The sequence below is a fragment of the Scardinius erythrophthalmus genome (genome assembly GCF_964197995.2).
Source record: "Scardinius erythrophthalmus genome assembly, chromosome: 2".
Taxonomy (NCBI): Eukaryota; Metazoa; Chordata; class Actinopteri; order Cypriniformes; family Leuciscidae; genus Scardinius; species Scardinius erythrophthalmus.
The window spans coordinates 22,856,833-22,872,868 of NC_138222.1; the positions used below are offsets into that span (position 1 = coordinate 22,856,833).

The following is a 16,036-nucleotide window of genomic DNA, read 5'->3' on the forward strand; positions in this document are numbered from 1 at the left end:
GCTAGGACGAATATTCCAGTATTTAGTTTTTATTTCTCAGGTTGTCTGTGCGTGTCCCACGGCAATCCCCGTGATAAACTATAAGCTTATCTGTGTCTGTTCAATTAATTCTTGTGTAAACACTGCGTATGTCCGAGTGTGGTTGAATAGGAATTATTTAAAGTTGTGTTCAAGTAAAGCTTGATGTTGAAACTCAACCAACAGTTAAGAACCCTGTTGTTTTTGTGTGCTCAGAAAAAATTGCACAGAGACGATCCACAGAGATCGCTATTGTTCCATCGATTACAGCGCAAAGCTGTCCTTTAAAGTTAATCACTCTTAAACAACTGAGTGAAGCCCCACGTCGTAAAAACAGCAACGAGTGGTGTCCTTTATTTGTATTTTTGAAATGCGCCGACATTTCATGTAACATGCATTACTGTTTACAAACTGCAATTCACATGTTTGCCCACTAGAGTTTGTTTTGTCGCCATAGTTACAGTCGTGAAACGGAAGTCTTAACCAACGCTTCCGGGGGAACTCTGACCCCTCGCATGATCGGGGCCACAGTGTAAACAAACCCTTTGGTGGCTAGGCTGGCTAACCCTTAGCTAAGCTAAAGCTAAGCTAGGTAGTTGTTTACATTGAGGCCTAACCTATGCTAAAGCCTTAAGCATTATCTACGTTTGTCATTAGTATTAACATCAGTGGTTAAATACAGTGTCTGTTTGAACAACGTTAAAGTGATTTAACCATTTAAACACCTTGATTTTTACACCTGTTGGTCTTTTCTTCTTTCTTATTTTACCTGTCTCATATTTTAATTAACCATATTTTCCGTGAAAAGGAAAATTTCGGGTCGCAATTATTAATTTTGTTTACCTGCATTTTACTTGAAAAGAAAATACTGGTTTATGATTATTAATTGTCAAATTCTAATTTGATTTAAAAAGGGAAATATTAAATTAAAATTTAAATTCTATTCTTGTAAACAGGTAATTTCTAATGATTTCTAGATTTATTTTTAATAATTCTAATTTCATAATTTTCCTAATTTCTAAAATTCTCTTTTAGATCCAGTCACTTCAGGTGAATGAGTCTTGAACTGTAAAAGTTAAGAACTTATTCCACCAACATTTTCCCTATTACAAAATATTGTTAGTCTCATACTTGCTCATTTATTGTTATTGCGGTATATCCTCCTTTTCAAGTTGTGGTTATAACCTTAACTATTCTATTTTACTTATTTACCTCTGTATTTAATTTCCCTTTTCTTATTTTTGTCAATTATCGTTACTACTTTCTTTCATCTTATTGGGAGGACACACCTGATCCTCTATAGGAGAGATTGCTATCTCACTACGAGTTTCAAATAAATCAGAGATAACCCTCTCTTACAAAGTTTTATTTTTGAATGTTTAGTTGTTTGGCAACTATCAATTCTATACTCGTAGTTCGACAAAGGCTCCAGAGCCGTTTGTGGATCCAATCTCCTTCCCTCCTTTCCTTCTTACATCTTTCCTGTTCTGTCCTGTTTTATTCCAACCCCTTTCTTCACATTTGTAGTGAACAAACCTGAAAGAACCATCAATCGAGTCTAAAGGAAGAGAAAGATCATTTTTCCTAAGAAAACAATTATTAGGTATTTGATTTGTAATCAAACCCTCTCTTGTTCTCCATACTCTTTCTGTCTTTGTAAACACAATCTACAATTTAACATCTTATCCAAGATCAATTAACAGAGACAAGTGTTGAGCAACCGTCGCCTTCATAGCATCCCAGCTGTAAGCGGTCCAACTGACGTTGTGTGGTGTCAATCCTGTAAAACTCGGAAAAAGGTATCAGCATTATTATTGTATTATTTTTCCTTGTAAACATAAACAATAATATTGTTTACCTTTCTGGAAACAGATTCTCACCGATAGGAAGCATTTATGAGAAAAATAATATTTCTCCTACTTAAGAATTTTCTTTCTTGTTTTATTGAAATTGGTTTTAACCTCTCTCTCTTTTCCCCTTTCTCAGTTGAGTGACACATCACGAGTTTAAACCAGCTTTTCATTGATAGAAAATATTTATAAAAATATTTCTCCGATTGAAAAAAAAAAACTTTCCCTTTCACCTGAGATTTGTTTTAACCTTTTTCTCTCTCTTTCCCTCACTTAGTTGAGTGACGAAGTGTCCACATCACTAGCCTACCTGTATACACTGAGACCAACACTTAGACATTACAACACTTCACTATTTGTTGTACAGCCACTTAAACAACACTTATCTGTACAACCACATATAGGCTTACACCCCACACGGATCTGTGTCCGTCTCTTCACCCCAGCGTGCCAAAATGTCGCGGACAACAAACCCCACTGACGTGGACGCCTGGCTCAGAGGCATTACAGCCTGCCTCACACCAAAGACAATTGAACTGTTATTATTTTTAATAATAATCATAATTCTGAGAAGACTCCTGACACATGATTCAAGACAGAATCAGAACCACAACCACGTGGAACTAACCAAGATCATCTGTTCCCTAAGCAATGCCTTCACAGCCCAGCTGACACTAAGCGACAAGCACATCACCCACCTTCAGGAGGAGCTGACACGTGCCCAGAGCCGCATAGACAAGCTGGAAGTCAAAGTCCAGGACGACTTCAAGCATCAGACCACTGAGTTCCTGAGAGAGCTGATGCACACTCAACGCTGCACAGACCAGCTCAAAGCGAAAGCTCAAGTGCCTGACAAAGTGGAGCAAGAAACAAAGAACCAAGTTGACAAGCTCCAAGAAGCCCTTGCAGTCACTGAACGTGACAAACAAGAATTAAAGACTGTCCAGAAACACCTAGTAAACCAACTCTAGTCTGCTGAACATCAGCTAGAGAAAGATAAAGCTGATATTAAAGATAAGAACTCTGAAATTAATGCTCTGAAAGACCACCTGGAAAGGTGCAGTGCTGACATTGACCATCTGACCCAACAGCGAGATGACGTCAACGACGAACTCTACGCGGTCAGAGATGAACTCCAGCATGTTTTCAAACAGAAACCAGAGCCAAGAAGCGAGAGACCTCCCTCAGCATCACCACTGCTGAGCAGAACAAAGTCCTCCATCCAAGAACTGGCATACAGTGAAAGAAGTGAATGGCCGCAACCCAAAACATCACCAGCTTTCACCACAGAACTGTTCACTGCCAACAAACAAAGAGAGCCCATCCAGGCAGACTCCAAAGCTGCACAAGGGATGACCTTTAAAGATCTGAGAAACCTGCATCCCGGATTAAGTCATCATCTTGATCTCATGGCCAGCACAGACACAATGACAATTCAACAGCTACGTGACCTGACACACAAGGCCCACATCAAACAAAAGATGTCCTCAAAGAAAGGTTTGAAAACATCCACAGTTTCAAACTCCTTCAGCCAAGACACAAGCCTTGCACTGGAAGACAACCAGTGGCATGACAACACCACAGTTCTTCGTAAGAAGCACAGAGAACGTGACTCCCATGCCGATGACAGATACCACACCAACCGCATGGAAAAGTCATGGGACCAGCCACGCTTCTCAAGAAACCCACCTCGGCACCACTCAGTTAAGCACAGCACTGAGTATGCCCAAGAACCAGACAGTTTACCCTCAGAAGACATGGAGCAACTTATGAGGCAACTGAAAGTTTTCATCAGAAATAAGGTAAACATGGATGACGAACAGGATAGCGATGGAACGGAAGACCAATGATCATCTGATACACCTTCATAATGAAGATGACAACAACACAGAACAAAGTGGTCTCTCACAGTCAACCACTGACAAACACCCAGAAGTACCAGGAAACACCATCCTGGCTACCCATCACTCATAAAGAACCACCAAATGAGCTCCAAACTCAAGAACCATGTGTGTGCTACAGCAACAACAGTAAGCACAGAAGGTCAGAAAGTCTGTCACAACCAGAAGGCATCATCGGAGGAATGCAACAACGGAGACCAAGTTTCGCACTACAGCTTCACGCATCCATGCCAAACTGCCTCCCAATGTCTGCCAGAGAACTTCCTGCCTTACTGGATTGACCCCCAGCAGATCACAGAAGATCCCTTTTCCAAGGCAAAGAGGCAACAAGCTCATCAAAGCTAAGCCATCAAGCAAAGAGGGGAGCAAAACAGACTGAAACAGATCTGACCATACATACATACATACATACATACATGCATACATGCACTACTCGACACCCCTAACATACTCACTATCATACAGAAGTTAACCACCTCTGCCATGCAAAACATGCAACAAACATGTTTTACCCCACAGATAGAAACTTACTTCAGAAATTAGCTTAACAACTTAGCTACACTTACCATAGTAAACATGGTAACTATCCATCCAACAAGTACACCTGAGAACACCTCTCATTACATCATGATACCTGACAAGTCCTAAGTCATATCAGGAACACTCAACTGCTTTGTTTTGTTTTACCTCTTCCTTCCTTTCCTTCTTTTATTAGGTAAAATGCCTGTCCGCCCCATAAGGGTCAAGGTTGCAATAATAGGATTGACACACCACGCCAAATTTTTGTAAGTCACCTTAAAACGAATGTGAGCCAGAGAACTCCCTGCATCATTCGTATCACAAATTGAAAGGTAAATTGGTCTAAACCTAGAACAATTTAGAAGAGAATAAAACAAACAAATCAAATTTAGTCACAAAGTTGATTAATCACCGTCCCAAAACAAATTAGGATAACGGTCCTAAAATTGAACTAAACTTTATTCAACGTGATTAACTATATTGAGAGAGTGAACCTGTTTATGCCTAGGTAATCTAATGCCCTGCACCAGTAAAGTGACCAGTCATGGAGGTGTTGTCTTGTCGTTTGCTTCCTCTACCCATTTCTCCAGCGTTCACCGATGTCTTCTACTCAACCCATCATTGAACGAGGGGGGATATGTAGCGACAATGAGAAGGAACCAACCACCGACTAATCTTCTTTTTGAATATTAATTCAAATTCTCTGCTTCTCGATGAATGAGGGGGGAAGATTTGTTCAGAACGTCTCATGATCCTCATCCATCTTGTCATCGGGGCCAGGCGCCAACCAGTCGGGCTGTTTAAAACTGACCCCCAGCACTAACGAAATAACTGGTCAATACTAGCTTTGTTGCCGAAGCGCTGACTGGTTAAGAGATGACCGAGACCCAAGGTCCCATGAGAGAGACAAACAGATTTCAGCAGGAAATACCCGTGACCTCAGGGCTGTCTTAAGCCCATAAACGTTGCATACAAAGAGACTTACCTATCAGAATCCATAAAACTCATCCCAGAACAATTCTTGACTGACCTAAATCACCAACAGGCGTCGGAAAGGCTGCGGACCAACGACTTTTATTGGTCAACTTTGATAGTTTGCAAGACGGATCGATACCAGCAGATGTTACTGAACCCCCACAACATTCCTGAACCCCTCCTCCTTAAGACCTCTGAACGAACAAACAGAGTTCTTTTCTCTTCAAACCAGAGGACTGATTCTTACCAATAACTATACATAAAATCATTCAAGAACAATTTTCAATGGACTTATGATCAGACATCACGCAATTACAGAATTCTATGTTGTTTTACGTGTGTTGTTTCACCTGTGTGTGTTTTAATATGCTTTGATCCCATATAATTCATGTAATTGTTATAACTATTAGAGGTGTGAATGAAAGTGTGTACTGTTTCATATCAATGCTATCTTACGAACACAACTAGCAAGATGGCTGGAATTAAATCTGTGTAAAATGTTTCATATTCTGATAATTAGAAATCATGCCTAAACTGTTGCATCTGGTCTTCAGTTAGAGATCCGCCAGGGAAGACATGATTTATGACTTTGCAAACAAAGAAGCAGTCAGGATATTTGTAGGAGTAACAAAACCTTTTTTGTTTTAAAAAACCCTTTAAAAACCAGCGCAGAGCGTTGGGGGGGTTGGTTCGTTCAAAATGTTCTGATAGAGAAGAGCTCTCTCTCTATCTCTGTTTTCGCTCTCTCAGACCAGTAACCATGTAACAAACGCGCAGACGAAGGAACCCAAATTAAGATCAGAAGAACGGGTTCAACAGCTTTATTCAAGCCATCTTACTAGCCTACGCTATTCTCAATTTTCTTTCTTTTCTGAGTTATCATTTCCTTTATTTTCCGTTGTGAGTCTCGGTTCTAAGTTAAGTTGTGCGACAAGATTTCGAGCCATGTTTCTTCTGCAACGCACCGCTTTCAACTTCAAAGACTTTTCAACCATCCGACATCAACGCCCCAGACATCAGGCACGAGGAGACCAGCCTACAAACGGACCGGGAAACCCCCTTTGACGCTCACCAAAGGAATTCCCAAAAGCAAAAGCAAAGACGCAAGTACCTCCAGACTAAAACTGAACTGGTGCATTGATATAAATTTAATAACCTGCCTAAAACGACAGAAGGGTTGAATTAATGCTTGATGGTTCGTTCAGGTTATGTCTTCTAAGTGCATAGAATCTGGAGATTTCATCATCTCACTCTTAAACTCATTTTTTTCAAACTCTTTCTTTCTCACTCTCTTTCTTCAGCAACCCGTATGAGTGTGTGTGTATGCGTGCGTGCGTGTTTGTGTTAGATATTAGCTTTATGTGTTAGTATATAATCAATAAAGTATTGTTTGTATTTGAAAAGAGATTACTTGTGTATCTGCTTATGAATTTATTGTCTTGAACTTCGATCTAAGTTATCTATGCTTTTACCGTTAATTTACTTCGTAATTTATTGTTAGCTGGGGATTATTGTTTCTTGGCCAGGAAAATATTATATTTCCTAGAGTTAATAACTGTTTATGCTTTCTGTTCATGGGATGAACTGATAGACTAATCATACTATTGATTCTGCTACAGTAAATTCTGAAAATAATTAAATTATTAATTATTGATCATAATTCGTTATGAATAATAATTAATTCGATTTATACGGGCGTATAAATGCTACAATAAAGTGGGTTACACTTTATTTTAAGGTGTCCTTGTTACAGTTTAATCATACATTTAAGTACTGAGTAATATTAATGAACTACATGTACTTACTATAGGGTTAGGAAAATGGGTTGGTTTAGGGTTAGTTGCATGTAATTATGCATAATTTATAGTTATTACTTCAGTAACTATATGTAACATCTGTAACAAAGACACTGTAAAATAAAGTTACCATAAAGTGTAAGTCAGCTCTTTTCTGACTTGTCAAACTAACAGTATTACAACTGTCCCTGTGTTAAAACGCTCCCCCAATGTCGTGACATATTGTTGCCGTGAAATAAAATATTGTGTTATATGGTTTTTGGTCATAAGCAAAACTGTCAAATAGATATGCACATCTGAATATGAGGTGTTTTTTCTGTTAAGCCCTCATGAACATTTACATATCGCCTATTAATAATATGCAAGCACTGTATAATAAACTGCCAATGTAAGCAGACCATCTAAAAAAAACACACATAAGACACATTTTTTCAAACATTTGTTGTCAGGATCCAAATCTGAGCTGATGTGAGGACATCAGATGCAAGAATTAAACCTGCTATTCTTCTCTTGCATTTACTGCTTACAATCTCTTTTCTATCACCAACAAAAGGTCATATGAATCCATGTAGGCCTATCATTCACGCAGTCGTTTTTTTATTTAACCCTCTGGGGTCTGAGGTGTTTTCTGGGCCCTGGAGGTGTTCTGACATGCTCTGACATTTGTGCTTATTTCTGTTACTTGTGACATTTTCATGGCTAAAGTCTGATTACACTGCATTTAGCACAAACTCTGCTACAATATACATATGTCAGCAGCATGTATGTAAAAGTTTGTAGTTTTGAGATAATGACATTTATGCGTGGTTTGTGAAAAAACAAAAAACAAATGTCACTGAAATAAGGTCATGAAACTCATACTGATTATTTCTTCATAAGACTTTTGAAAATTGTATGACGTAGCCTAGAATATTTGCTCCAAAACTACGTGAAAATCATCCTGACTGCTCATTCAGATAAGACAATATATTGATTTAAAATTTGTAAGACATGTTTTGTGTGAGAAAGCTTTATGCGAAGAGGCGTGGACATCATGAATATTTAATTTCTTTCACACCTGAGAAAGGCAAAGACCCTCCCATAATGGCCCTATTAGGTGCTAACAGGCCCTATCATTCTGAGCAACCTTGCACAAAGAATGAGGAGATTTAAAAAAGAATGGCTTTTTGATTGTTTGGATTTATTTACAACACAACATAATCCAAATATACACAACAAATGGCAAAAAAAGCACATTATTTAACACACTGAACTAAAGACAGAGACTTAACCAGTCACACACCTTTGTGCCATTCCTGAAACATAGTACATACCTGTCATTTCCATGGTGTTTGATTTTTCACTTTACCATGTTCATGTACGGAGACTTATGTGAATGTTGAAGTATGCTGAAGACTCCTCAGTGGAGCATCTGGTCCCTGAAAAAAAAAAAAAAAACCCTGTGAACATACTGATATCAAGAGAAACTTATACATTTTATACATTTTAGATTTTTCAGGTTAAAATTGCTTTTTAAAAAGTACAGAATACACACACACATACATATATGCATATACATAAACATATACATATACATATATATATATATATATATATATATATATATATATATATATTGGAGCACAGCACATAGCTTATGCCTACAAGGCACAACAAACCTGGTGTTCATTTTATATGTGTATATATATATATATATATATATATATATATATATATATACAGTGTATATATATATATATATATATATATATATATATATATATATATATATACAGTGTATATATATATATATAAAATGAACACCAGGTTTGTTGTGCCTTGTAGGCATAAGCTATGTGCTGTGCTGCATAAAATAATAATAACAATAGCCTATAAATCGTTAAAAAGGAACACTTCAGTAACACTGCACTAGAGAAAAATATATTGATTATCATATGTTACTTCAATCTCATTTCATAATGTCATAACGAAAAACAACATTTGGAGTAAAAAAAAATGAAGCCTATTGTTTGGCGCATTTTGCTTTTCAAACGCGTGCAGAGAACATTTACTGAAGGGATCAAGCCGCTCAATCCACAAACATATTATTCATAATATGAAACATGGAACATAATATTCACCATAGTATAGACCCCTTTTTAGTTGGTAAACATGGTGAAGTTTTTTTGTGGGCGGAGCTTAGGTGGAGGCAGAACGATCCCTCTGGCCGCTTCACTTTTGCAAGTTTTGTTAGCTTGTTTTTTAACAGTGACTGGAGAAAATCCGATTTTGTCTTAATGTGCAAGGTCACTCACTGTCCAGGACCGCGATTGTTATTTGCAAAAGTTAATTTTAATGGACAGAACCAGATTGGCTGACCCGTGACGTTACACGCTCAGTCAATGGATGGACGATCTGACAGGATTAACGTTAATGCTATCTCCGGTTGAATGGCCTGACTTCTACATCTACCCGATACAGAAACCGAGGGTAAAGAGAAACTGAGGGCATATAAATCTTTAGATGCCTATAACTATGTGCTAAATGGTCATGTAAAGACTTGTGTGGTACGATCCGCAGTTCTGCCTAGCCAGCACCAAGAAGACGACAATGTAAAGAGTGACATTACGGTGCAATTTTAATGATATGAATATTTTCTAGAAATAAAAATTCCAGATACAGCATACTCATTTTTCATCGATTCTTGCACCCAACAACACAACAAGATGACATTTAATAATAAAAATAATAATTTAAGCTCCTTATTATGTAGCCAAATCTGTGCTGGTTTGTATTGGCCGCCTCCAGTTTTCCCTTTGTTTTGCCTCCAGCTAGCGCCGTGACGTAATTGTGACGTCGGCGCAAAAGGGGCCTATACACTCTTACTAGCCTACTTTTATCATGCTGTGTTTTATTATAGAATATAAAAACATCCTCGTGTCGAACATGTACATTTAGCATTGAAAGGTTGCCTACCAGTCTAGTTCACATTTCAACATGTTTCTGTCTTTATATAGATACATATACAGTGCTATGCATAAGTTTAGACACCCATGCTAAAGTTGACTAAAAAGAGGAATAAAAAATCATCTTTTGGATTTTTCCTCATTTTTTAAATTAAGGCATTAAGTTCAATTTCCAAAAGATGATTTTTTATTCCTCTTTTTAGTCAACTTTAGCATGGGTGTCTAAATTTACGCATAGCACTGAACATGTACGATATTAGGCTTAGTTCATGTTTTTACTCCAAATCTCATTTCATAACATACATTTTAATCTGGCACCACCAGTTTAACATGTCTTACCTTAAAAATCGTCTCATCTTCAAATCGCGTTCTTCTAATTCTTCTGAGGTAAATCCAAGTGAAACAGCACAGAACAGCACAAACACAGTCTTCCAAACTCGATGAAAAGCAGAGGAGAAGTCTCTGATTCTTTGTTTTGAGGTAATGAGGGCGTTTACAGGTCTGCGTTCGTCCGCGTGGATCATTTGCATGTCAATCGCTCGTGCGCGCGTGGGCGTGGTCACATTAGAGTTAATTAGGATGCGTTTGAGAAACTGTACATGCCGCTGCTTTCATACGGATTACTTAAACAGAGAATATTTGTTTTTTAAATCGTCTCATCTTCAAATCGCGTTCTTCTAATTCTTCTGAGGTAAATCCAAGTGAAACAGCACAGAACAGCACAAACACAGTCTTCCAAACTCGATGAAAAGCAGAGGAGAAGTCTCTGATTCTTTGTTTTGAGGTAATGAGGGCGTTTACAGGTCTGCGTTCGTCCGCATGGATCATTTGCATGTCAATCGCTCGTGCGCGCGTGGGCGTGGTCACATTAGAGTTAATTAGGATGCGTTTGAGAAACTGTACATGCCGCTGCTTTCATACGGATTACTTAAACAGAGAATATTTGTTTTTTAAATAATTTACATACTTTAAATATAGAGACTCCAAGCATTGTATAGACATGCGTTTCAAGTCTATGTGACAAACATTCGCTGAGTTACAGGTCATTTTCTGTCGCGTTTCAGAATGAGTTTCACATTGAGAGAGACGGGAGAACGCGCATCATGTTTATTTTCTTTGTTTTACGAAAAACACAACATTTTGTTTTTATTATGAGTGTACACAAATAAAAGAAGACATTTAACAGTTTTGAATGATGTACAACACAAGCATGTAAGATCAAAATCAACAGAGTATTTTGAGTCTCTTTTGCACTGATCCTAGCCGACCTCAGGGGGTTAATATTTAAAGTAGAAAAATGAGAAAACAGTTCCTTTTTTGTTTTTTCATTTTTTTCCAAAAAAACGAAAAACAAGATTTCAGCTTGATTTTTCGTTTTTCGTTCTGACACAGATTCATATGAAGCTTCCAAGTGCTATTTACACCTATTGAAACTATGTATTATTGAATCACCTATTGAAAATCTGACCTCATGTCATCTGATACAATAACTATTTTTCTATCAACAGAGACAGTGATATTTCCATCAGTCCTTCCTGAATTCACACAACCAATTTCATTCTGCTGCCATTCTACAGTATGACATCCTCCTTATTGAGGCAAATCCAACACACAACATAAATCATCTTTATTTAACAGTCACTAGAGAATCAAACAATACAGCACCACTGGATAATGGTTCTTATATTCGTGCTCATAGACACATGTATGCCATTTCTATTCTGTGATAAGGAGGGTTTCAGAAAGACGAGGAGGCAGGAAATATCTGAATATACCCAATCTTTTTAATCTAACTGGCATGTCAATTCACTAATTTATCTCATTGTGCAATATGCTCACATAACACACTATTAGAATTATTACCATTAATCTCATGTCTAGGAATGCATGATATTTTATGTTAAAAGATATGTTATGTTTTTGTGTAAAGTGCTTTCTGGTTTCCTCTTTGATGTGCTTTTGGTACCTGTAGAAATAGGAGCAGCCTCTCACTGTGTTGTGTGTGAAATGTTCTTGGGTCTTCTCGTTCCCAAAGTCCTCTAGCGGATCCGACCAAAGCAAGTCACACATTGGTCCATATGCGGGAGGCTCTTTGAATCTGTCTAACTGGAAAAGGCAAATACACTATATACTACAGAGTACTCCAGGGTTAGATAAAGCATCATAATTAACAGAAAAAAAAAACAATCAGAATAGAATAGATAAAATCTGTATATTGTCACCCTTTTTTAATTACTATATGGCCACATAAGAAAAACATAGCATTTTGCAAGATTAAAGAGTCCAAACCCATTTTACCAAAGTTTTATCTGATTTAGGGCCAGATAAAAAGGGCAAATTAGCGTGACAGTGTAATTCCAAAACAGCGCAGATGGGAGTGGAAAGTTCTGTGCATGATCTACTGACATTAGCGTCTGGTTTAAGACATGTTTTTTTTTTTGGGTGGTAAATAATGGCACAAATACCAGTAAATTGTCAAGCGCAAACCTTAGTAAATCACCTTGTGTCATGATTAATTTAAATACTCTCCTCCCATAAATTTTGCGCCTGAAAGGGAAACTCATATAATGATATATAATTTTTTCACTGTGTGTCTTTGGTAAATCCTGACAGTAGTTTTTAAAGAAGGTTTGCACTGGTGCAAGCTCTTAGTAAATCTGGCCCTTATGCTTTAAAGATACTATAGAGGTATTGCTGTTGTACTAAGGCGAACATACTGCCAGTCACTGCCAATGCAAAGTTAATGTTTTTCTACAAGGCTAATCCGTCCTTTTTGATAACAGCTTGGGCATCTAATAAAAGATTCCACTGCATATAAACTACATAAGCAGTGGAACAAATTATTCTAAATAATCCTCAGATTAAAACTAAACTGAATTAAGAGCTCAGTGTAGATGATAAGAACTGAATTGGTTAAGGACTTCCCCCTAATCATCAGAGCCTTGGATCTCAGTCATGATATCAGCTGGGCTTTTACTATAATCACCTCATATTTTTTGTAGTTGCTTTTCTAATAGAATTTATTTTTTCACTTAGCAAGGGAATGGTGAGGGAAAGGTAAACATTTTGCTTCTACTGATAAAAGTCATATTTAAGAGAAAGAAATACAATATAATGGCTTTTAAATTAGAACATTTAATAGAGAGAAGGACATTGACTTAAAAAAAATACTTTAGAGAGGTAGGGAGCAGTAACCTAGTCATTTTGAAAGTTTATTCTCCATAGGAAACAGATTATTGAAATCAGAATTTCTACATTACAGACAGTGATGAAAAGAACAAATATCAGATTCATCATTTGTGCTCTGAACTGAACAGGACCCTTAATATAATGTTTTTAAAAATGGCCTCTTTGTGTAAATGAACATGATTAACACTGTATCTTTTAGCTAGAGACTGATCGTGTGTTAAGGTCTAAAATGAGAGTTAACAATGTTAGAGTCCCTTTTTGGTGGACTAACAAGTAGGAATGTTTTTTTTCCTTGATGATCACTACTTGCACATACAATAACATGTAGCACTCCAAAGCACTGGTGTTAATAGAATTATAGGCTGGTTCGTTAAACAGGGAAATTACACTAGTTTGTTATATACATACTTTCCTGATGTCATCAAGGTTTGTGATTTCAGGGGACAGTCCTCCGTGCACACACAGGAATTGCTGGTTCATGAGCGCTGCCAGGGGAAGACAGTCAAAAGCATCCATACATGCATCATACACCCTCTCCGAATACTTAATTCTACCTGTCAAGGGATGAAGGAGGAACGACCAGTTGAGATGGAGGGAAAAGAAAATGACCACACATTAACACACACTCTCACTCTTAGACGGAAAGTCTTAAAAAAGCCAATGAAAAAAACAATTGTTTTTTACATGTGTAAACATTAAGATAAGCCAATAAAATGTCTGAATTCAAATACTGAGCCGGAAAGTGGCTTTACTTCTAACTAGAAATCCCAGAAAATAGATGGTAGTATATGATCTGGACCAGACCCAGCTCCCATTTATTTTTTCTTATGGATGAGTTTCCTTAGGTTTTATATTGCAAAATGCAACAGTCAAAGTGTTATGCACTATGGTTATCGATGATGTGGCAGTCATACTTACATTCCTGTTTAAAAGTGAAATACTCAGTTAAATGTCTACATTCGTGGTTCCCACGCAGCAAAAACAGTGTTTTGGGGTAAAGAATTTTTAAGGCCCATAGGTACAGCACACACTAGGGACACAAAAAAACAAAAACAAGAGTAAAACAAAATGATTAGGTTTAAAAGTACATATACAACTGAAGCGGATTAAATCTGAAAACAATTAGACAGATTTGGGTCAATGTTAATTAATAGAATGTATGAAGTGCATTATTTAGTGTTCAGATAATAGCAGTGACTTACTTCAATACTGAAATATCCTCTGTCCACATAATCGCCCAGAAAAAGGTATCGTGTGCTGGCTGGAGATCCTCCTACTTCAAAGAGCTTCATCAAGTCGAAGAACTGCCCATGAATGTCTCCACAAACTAGAGGAAACACAAACAGTTATTCTCTGTGCATTCTCTGTGCTGTGCTGAGTCTGACCCAATTATGAACATATTGTGAGGCGTCTGTACGTTAGTACAGTACTTACATAAGCTGATAAAAACATGAATAAAACATTAGTTGATAAAACATAATACAGATTTGTGCAAAATACCACTAACCATTACAGTACTGTGCACATTACTAAACATTTTCTTCCCGTGTCAGGACATGGAACAGGCACAGTAGACATCCAACCTGTTTCTGAACAACACTGCTGCAGGCTTTTTAAATAAAATGCGTCACCTGGCCCCCTGTTTTATGAATAATAAATAAATATGTACTGTGTGGGCTGAAAGACAGCTTTGTGTAAAAACATGTGTGCTGGCCCCTGGTAATATATCCAGTAACGTAGTTTTGACATCCTAATAGGGCAGGTGGAGAGAAGAGAAAGGTTTGCTGGGGTGAGCTCTGGAAACACAGGAAAAATAATGTTTAAATCCCTCCTGGAAACCTCACTTTGACCACTGCTGCTCTGCCCTAAAGCAAGGCAATAACACTTCATCTCATCCAGCAGTGACTGTGTTTGTGTGCCTTTCCACCCTCCAGACCACTCTCACTACAGTATATTAAAAAACAGATCTGCTATGCACCTGTCCAAAGCACTGAAAAGAGGATTTATTTTACAGTGTTTGTATTTAAAATATGCTTTATCTAAATATTTAAAATTTAAAAACATGTTAATATATACAAATATTAAACAATTATTATTATTAACAACTGCCACAAGGAGGATAAAACAAATACTGTTTGAGGAAAGTAAACGAGGAGTTGTATGTATATTTCCTGTCACAAAATGGGCAAAGAGATCTCGAAATCTGATTCAAACAATAATAGAGTTTATGTGATATTTTACCACATAAGCTATCACTTTTAATCCCTAGCAATATAAAACACATGATAATGAAAAGTAAACATAAAATTACATCATCTGGTTTCAATTAGAGTATTACTTTGTCAATTTAAGGATGACTAATTCGAGAATATTTGCCCGGTAGTGTTTAACATGGATCACATCCTCTTTGCATCAAAACACTCAGTGGACTGATACATCACACAAGTTTAACCCATACCCATACCAAGTGAACCAAAAGGAAATGTTTTATATTCTGAGATCAAAATGGCAAAAATTCAAAAAGAGTAAATTTCCAGGTGTTTCTTTAAGATAATATACAGTCTGATTTGTTGGTATTCTTCATTGGCAATCATTTATGCTTAAAAATTGCATGTGTGAAATCAGCCTCAAGACAATAGCGTGCAACAGCAGCACATCACTGTGACTGATGTAACATACTGTCACGGAGAGACACTGATATATAATTTCTCCATGGTAACGGAGCAGAAAGCTGGGTTCTGGTACCTTGTCAATTTGGAATGCAAATGTTATTAAGAAAACTGTCTTTCACCTTCATACAACCAATCAGTGTTTTCACTCTTCTTGTCAAATTGTCCATATCA

The 16,036-nt window shown here is 37.2% G+C and overlaps 1 protein-coding gene across 4 annotated transcripts in view; it reads right to left on the reverse strand.

Annotated features, from left to right (window-relative positions):
- The window catches only part of LOC308706940 (protein phosphatase 3 catalytic subunit alpha), a 277,717-nt gene that overhangs the window by 71,131 nt on the left and 190,550 nt on the right, over positions 1-16,036 (reverse strand). For all 4 annotated transcript variants that reach the window (XM_081392867.1, XM_081392865.1, XM_081392866.1 and 1 more), the window contains exons 3-6: positions 14,396-14,520; positions 14,112-14,223; positions 13,602-13,747; positions 11,971-12,110 (exon numbers count right to left, since the gene is read on the reverse strand). In XM_081392867.1, the coding sequence (XP_081248993.1) occupies positions 11,971-12,110; positions 13,602-13,747; positions 14,112-14,223; positions 14,396-14,520 (523 nt within the window). The remainder of the gene's footprint in view (positions 1-11,970; positions 12,111-13,601; positions 13,748-14,111; positions 14,224-14,395; positions 14,521-16,036) is intronic.